The sequence below is a fragment of the Penaeus chinensis genome, chromosome 8, assembly GCF_019202785.1.
Source record: "Penaeus chinensis breed Huanghai No. 1 chromosome 8, ASM1920278v2, whole genome shotgun sequence".
Taxonomy (NCBI): Eukaryota; Metazoa; Arthropoda; class Malacostraca; order Decapoda; family Penaeidae; genus Penaeus; species Penaeus chinensis.
This window is the reverse complement of record NC_061826.1, coordinates 8,603,932-8,611,431: the sequence shown is the minus strand read 5'-3', so window position 1 is coordinate 8,611,431 and position 7,500 is coordinate 8,603,932. Positions and strand designations below refer to the sequence as shown.

The window sequence follows — 7,500 nt, the reverse complement described above, 5'->3', positions numbered from 1 at the left end:
CGGATGTCCAAATCTTGGTGTTATCTGTTAAATCGATTTTCCGACGATTTTTGTCTTTAGATGGAAATGTTATACTCTGATCACTAATCATGTTTGAGGTTGAGTGTTAAATTATCTTTAAAACAACCATTTCATGAATACGTACGCGAACAATCACATATATATTGTTCCTATATATATATATGTATAAACATTCATATATATGTATATATATATTATATATTCACACACACACACACACACACACACACACACACGTTGTGAGGTCTCCGACCCCTCCCCCCCATCCTGGACTGTAACCCCTCTCCCTCTTATCCTCCTCAATTCTCACCCTTGTTTCCCCTAGTCTCCCCTACCTCCTTTTTGCTTTAGTCTCCCCCTTTACCCTCTTCTCCAACCTTTTCCCCTCCTCTCTCTCTCTCTCTCTCTTCCTCTCTTCGCGTATCATCCTGACTGACACCTGATCCTATTTACTCTACTCGCTATCCTTCGTGTCTCCTAAATACTCTAGTTCTCTTGCTCTCACTTCTTCTTCGTTCATTTGTTTCGTTCTCTTTCCTTTAATTTCCCCCTTTCCCTTCCTAATCTTGCGTCCCTCCATGCTAATCTGGTTTTCTCCTCTTCCCCGTTCCTCCGCTATGCTATCTTATCCTTTTCTCTCGTTTTCTTTCTCTCATTTCTCTCATTCACTCCTTTTGTTCACTTTTCTCCTTGCTCTTTTACTTCGCGATTTACGTTCTTCTGTATTTTTCTCTTCTCTCATACTAATCTTCTTCTCCCTTTCTACTTTTTATATTCCGCCGTTGACCTCTTACTCATTTCTTTAATTTCCATCTCTCGGCTCGCTTGAATTTCTTTCCTTTTCGTCCTTTTCCTTAAGCTTTCGTCCTCGCACCTACCCCCTATCCTCTACCCTAATACCCTACCTGTCCCCTCGACACCCTTGATACCTGAATCCCGAATCCCGAATCCTGAATCCTGAATCCCGAACCGAACTTGGGTAATCCAGCGGGCGGCGCTCAAACACGCTGAAGATGATTCCCGCCCACACTCTCAACACGGCTATATTTTATTACTGCCAAACCATGTATTCTCTGATAAAAATGTTTAAATAAAACTTACAACTGTTATTTCCCGAGATTTCCTTTTTAAGGTTCAAATGCTTCGAATCGGCGAGAGGCGTATAAGCCAAGTGACTTATTTTTTTCGCTTTATTTTATTAGATGGGGATCTTAGTGTCTTCTTTTTCATTCCCTTATACATTTATTTTCATTCTTAATGATTTCAACGGTTTTATAATTTATTTTAATACGGAACCCCTCCCTTCTTTTACCATTTTCATTTTACTTTTTATGTTCTTTCATCCGTTTAAAAAATTACTTATATCTTCAGTTTTATTATAAATCACTTTTATTAGTCTTGGATAATTGTTTCATGAATTTGGATTCATTTTTTTTTTATATATCTACGACCTGCCACGTCACCACCTTAATTATGGACTATATTAAGCATTAGAGGCTCAATGAAGACACTGGTGATATTCTTTGTATTGTTGGCTAATTTTACCCTTTTTCTAGTTTTATTTTACTAATTGTTTTTCTGAGTTTTACTTGCGGTGGTTTTAATACTTTTCACCTGCTTCTAATGTATCTTTTATTAGGTTTTCCGGCTGTTTACTTTCTCTTTATATTGTTATTTATTTTCAATTGACCTTTTTGTTTAATAATATGTTCTCAATTAATTGTATGTTTATTTGGTTTAAATAACTGTTGCCACATTGACGTGGCCCAACTGTATAAATACCCTGTGAAATAGACCCGTAAGGGAGTTGTCTCTGGACTCGGTGTTTGAGTGTACCCCTCCCCCCCCCCCCCTCCCTGGATTACCCTATACTGTGGCGTCGCTGGAGCAGCAAGGACAAGGTTGTGTTTGAGCTTACTTTTACATGCAACTTAGGGTATTGCTGGACGTGGGCATTTAAGTTAATCCAAGGCTTACAAGGTTTTGCATTGTCCAGCACCAGCCAGGGATACCCCATTTCTTTTTTAAGCATGTCACTTTTTTAATGTCTCCGTGCCTTCAAAACGAGATTCTTTTTTTTTAATCGTATAACTATTTATATTTATCCATGGTACTTTGCTTTGATTTTCCTTTTTATTCGTAATTCAAGAACAGCATAGCCAGACCCATTTTCTTAAGGGATGTGTACCTGGGGCATGGGACAGTGTCTCCATGCTTCACAAAGGGGACGTGAACGGGCCCCTCCCTCCTTCTTTCGGCCCTAAACCGCCATCCACCGCTTGGGTGGATGATATTTCGGGCTTCCCCTCGACAGAAAGCCTTACAACACACACACACACACACACACACACACACACACACATATATGTTTGTGTGGGTGTATGTGTGGGCGCGCGCGCGCGCGTGTGTGTGTGTGTGTGTGTGTGTGTGTATGTGTGTGTGTGTGTGTGTGTGTATGTGTGTGTGTGTGTGTGTGGTGTGTGTATGTGTATACATACATATATATGGGTGTGGGAGGGAAGGGAGAGGAGGGTTATAGGCATGTAGTGACGAAGGAGGGGAGTTGGCAGGTAGGGTAGGAGGTGGGGAGAAGAGGGAAGTGGGGAGGAACAGGGAGGAATGGTGTAAGAAGGAGGGAAAAGGGCAAGAAAGAGGGAAAGGGATAAGGGGACGGAGAATAAGGGGAGAGAGGAATAGGAGGGGGAAGAGTCTATGTCAACAGCAAGAAAACAAAGTGCATGGTAGTTTCGAAGAAATAGAAATCCAACAGGTCAGGTCTTCTTCAGTTATTTAGGAGCTCTTGTCACCTCAGATGCTCGTTGCAAGAAGGAAATCAGACGCAAACACGGACTAGGAAAATATGCGTTTTCCAAACTCCAGAACAATGAAAAAAAAAAAAAAAAAAACTTTGTATGGTCGACTCGTTAAAACCTTTGTATGGCAGACGAGTCCTGGACAGTGACGGCTGAGACTCGGCGCAATATAGAGATTACAGAAATGTTCTACCGCAGCATGTTGCGCATCCCTTGCTAACCGAGGGTCTAACGAGAAGAGTCGGAAGAGTCGGACAGGGACGCGAGCTTCTAGAACTGATCCGAAGCTTCCACGGACATGCAATTCGTAAAGGCACTTTAGAAAACCTTAGCCTAAGCGGTAAAGCTGAAGGCAGGCAAGCTGGAGGTAGGCCGAGAATAACATTCCTCGACAATTTCAATATACAAACACTTCGATGCCTCTGGGACAGAACCCGACAACGTGAAACATGGCGCCAAGAAATATATATACATAATATATATATATATATATATATATATATATACAGTACACACATACACAGACACACCCGCATATATATATATATATATATATATATATATATATATATACACACACATACAGACACACCCGCATATATATATATATATATATATATATATATATATATATATATATATATATGCGCGTGTGTGTGTATTCCTTTCATTCATGAAACGGAATGATCATTGGGCTGATCAGCCGTGGCACCCCAAACAATTATGTTTAGGATGTAGTCAGGAGCTATCAAGTAAGCAAAGTAAAGGCCTCCAAGTTTTTGTCTCTGCTCGCAGTTCCTTCTAACTAGGAATGCTATATCTGCCGTTTGCTCAGTATGACAGAACTTCCGCCAGACATATTCTGCATCTGCCGTGAACGACCAGTGGCACTGATCACGCTAAACCACTGCCTACCTGCCAGCAGCTTCACCGTAACCCTGACACGGGGAGGTCATAGGGTACTATCCTTGAATCCCAATGTGCAGTTTAATCTACACCCCGTCTTTCCTGTTTAGTGCAGAAAAGGGATTATCGCCGTAAGTATTAAATCCATGATAATCCTCTGCTAATTAACTGATCTTGTTAATCCGTATTTTCTACAAGAGCTTCAGTGCAATATTTGGATCTAAGTGTGTTCGGATTATCCTTACTCCTAACTATCTTTTTAGTATTATTATTTCTATCTTATCTTGCTTTAGTGAACATTGTTCTGAGGACCTGAGCACTGAGTTGGAATGGTCAACACAGTCGTGTCCCTCTTTCGGTGTTCTGTTGCAGTATTTTATTTTGCATCTATCTGTTTACATATCAATGATTTTTATTTTTCAAATCCAATAGCGAATTTTGTCTTTGCTTCCTTAAATGACATTTTTGTTCTTGTGTTAATAGGCTTGTAAAGACGAGAGACGACCTGTCTGTTACACAATGTCTTGTTATAAAACTTGCTTTCTTCTTTATATTTTTGATTAACGTTTAATTCATAAAAAAAAAAAAAATGGACTAAGTTTTTCAGCCAGGTGTTATTTTCAAAAGCAGATGTTAGTTACGACACTTGTTATGCTACGCGAACTCACTCCAATTTTCAAATTCTTATAGTCGTCCGAATCACTGTCAAGATGTAGACTTGTATAGTCAGGAATAAGATTAGAGCCTGTAATAAAGATACTACTGAAGAAAAAGTCCATGCATATATAAGTAAAGAAAAAATGCAAACAAGTAAACATGTAAAGAAAAATAAAAAAAAAGTAAAGAAAAAAACTCAGACACAAGACAGAACGTTTTTTCCCAAATGAAAATGTTCAATTTTTCAAATTATTTAACTAATCCAAGAGAAGTGCTGCAGAAGCGTTAAGTTAAGAAGTGTTAAACACTATAGTAACGCAAGGAGGTCAAGTACACTCAGCGACCTCCCTAACCCGCTTCAATGGAATGATCATTATATAACCTGTCACTTTGCTATCATACTCTTCGGTACAACATTAATTCCTTCAGTTTAGTATCTCTGACAAACCTCTGGAGCGCAATATGTAGAGTTTAAATTCAAAGACCAGGGCTAAGTGTTTGCCCACTAGCGGTACTTTTGCAAGCGTAAAATCCAAGTGTTCTTCACGGGCAATTCTGCAATTGAGCAGTACATGGATAGTACATTTCCCCCGTGCTATGGAGCGATGTGCGCTTACATCACAACGACCTTTAAATACTCATGACAATCGACGTCACCCGCTTCCATGACAGGTTCCCTAATTTCAGTTCATTTCCTGATAGTGATTACTCCTGTCATAACCTTCATCACTATCGCATCGTCACCATCACCGTCCCTACCACATCACCATCGTCATAATCATCACACATACACAATGAAGTATTTACGTTGCAATATTCACATTTTCGTAGAGTGGACGAGAACGTCTATATTTACATCGAATGAAAAATGACCTAGCTTCTGTAGTGACGCCGCCGATTGGTCAGCTGCCGGCGAGACAAACGCCCATCGATCAAGAGTCGAGAGGGAAGAGGAACCTGATATCTTATCGGGAGACTGATTAATCAAAGAGGGGGGGGGGGGTGATAAGGAGAAGAGGGGGGAGGGGAAGGAGGAAGAGGAGGGAGAGAGACGGTGGAGGATGAAGGAGGAGAAGGAGGAAGAGATGGTGGAGGATAGAGGAGGAGAAGGAGGAAGAGGAAGAGGAGGAGAAGGAGGAAGAGGAGGAGAAGGAGGAAGAGATGGTGGAGGATAAAGGAGGAGAAGGAGAAAGAGGAGGAGAAGGAGGAAGAGGAGGAGAAGGAGGCAGAGATGGTGGAGAAGGGAGAAGTGAGGAGGGAGGGAGGGAGGGAGGGAGGGAGTTGGAGGAGGAGGAAGGGCAGGAGGGAGAGGAGGAGGAGGAGGAGGAGGAGGAGGAGGGAGAGAAGGGGGAGGAGGAGGAGGAGGAGGAGGGGGGGAGGAGGAGGAGGAGGAGGAGGAGGAGGAGGAGGAGGAGGAGGAGGAGGAGGAGGAAGAGGAGGAGGAGGAGGAGGAGGAGAGGGAGGAGGAGAAGGAAGGTGGGAAGAAGAGAAGAGATAAGAAGATATATATATATATAGACAGACAGACAGACAGATAGATAGATAAATATGTAAATAGAGAGAGAGATTGTTTAATAGACAGACAGACAGATAGATAGAGACAAAGATTAAGAAGGTGAAAGCTCTAAACGGTGTGGGTGTGAGGGAAATTTGGTGAAAGGGAAGGGGGGGGGGGGATCTCCAGCCATCGGTCAAGTGGATCTCCGGGTCTCGAGGGCGCCGCGATGGGTTATTTCCGGGCCTGACACCCCATTAAGTAGCGCCTCATGCACGCGCGGGAATGGAGAGTGGGGGATGGGGCGGGAGGGGGAGGGGGCGGGGGTTAAGAGAGGGAGGGATGGGAGAGATGGGGGAGGGGGGATGGGGAGGGGGGGTTAGAGAGGGAGGGATGGGAGAGAGGGGGTGGGGGGAGGGGGAGGGGGGATAAGAGAGGGAGGGATGGGAGAGAGGGGGTTGGGGGAGGGGGAGGGGGGGTTAGAGAGGGAGGGATGGGAGAGATTGGGAGGGGGGATGGGGAGGGGAAATAGGGAGGGGAATGTGGCAGGGGGATACGAAAGGGGGAATGGGAGAGATGGGGAGGAGGAAAGAGGAGGGGAAAGAGGAGGGGAAAGGGGCAGGGAGCGAGGGAAAGGAATCTGGCGGAGGGATAAGAGAGAGAAAGAGAAACGAGAGGTATAGGGAGGGAGAATGAGGCAGGGGGCAAGGAAGAAGAACGGGAAGAAGGAAAATGATATGTAAGGGCAAGAAATGAGAGGAGAGGCTTGGAGGATGGTTGGCAGTGGAATAGGGGATTGTAGAGGGAAAATACGATAGGATAAGATAAAATAGAATAAAAGAATACCTTTATTAAAAATGTTGTAAACACAAACCTTCATCTATGAGCATCGATATACTCACCTTAATCCACCCTGTCTCATGACTGTCGTGCATAAACGTGAATATATCGAAGCTTATGTAACACACCTAAGCTTAAATCAACAAAACATTTAATAAACGAGACTGGCCTGAGACCCACTTTGGACGCACGTGTCTTCAGTTATCAGACACTAATCTAAAACTCTCTTGCTATGGCTAAGACTCTTAATCTAAAACTCTCTTGCTATGGTTAAGAGTCTTAATCTAAAACTCTTTCGCTATGGGTAAGACTCTTAATCTAAAACTCTCTTGCTATGGCTAAGACTCTTAATTTAAAACTCTCTTGCTATGGCTAAGTCTTAATCTAAAACTCTCTTGCTATGGCTAAGACTCTTAATCTAAAACTCTCTTGCTATGGTTAAGACTCTCAATCTAAAACTCTCTTGCTATGGTTAAGACTCCTATACTAAAACTCTCTTGCTATGGTTAAGAGTCTTAATCTAAAATTCTCTTGCTATGGTTAAGACTCTCAATCTAAAACTCTCTTGCTATGGTTAAGAGTCTTAATCTAAAACTCTCTTGCTATGGTTGAGTCTTAATCTAAAACTCTCTTGCTATGGTTAAGAGTCTTAATCTAAAACTCTCTTGCTATGGTTAAGACTCTTAATCTAGAATAAGAATAAAATTATTCAGGAAAAGATTCGTCTGCAGTGAACAGATGTAAGGTTCCAGGCCTACGTCACGCTGC

The 7,500-nt window shown here is 42.5% G+C and overlaps 1 protein-coding gene across 1 annotated transcript in view; it reads right to left on the bottom strand.

The window, feature by feature from the left end:
• Positions 1–4,654: 4,654 nt before the first annotated feature.
• LOC125027771 overlaps positions 4,655–7,500 on the bottom strand; it is a 10,046-nt gene continuing 7,200 nt past the window's right edge. Inside the window, exons 4-5 of the mRNA XM_047616908.1 lie at positions 4,846–4,952; positions 4,655–4,671 (exon numbers count right to left, since the gene is read on the bottom strand). Coding sequence (XP_047472864.1) covers positions 4,655–4,671; positions 4,846–4,952 — 124 coding nt within the window. The remainder of the gene's footprint in view (positions 4,672–4,845; positions 4,953–7,500) is intronic.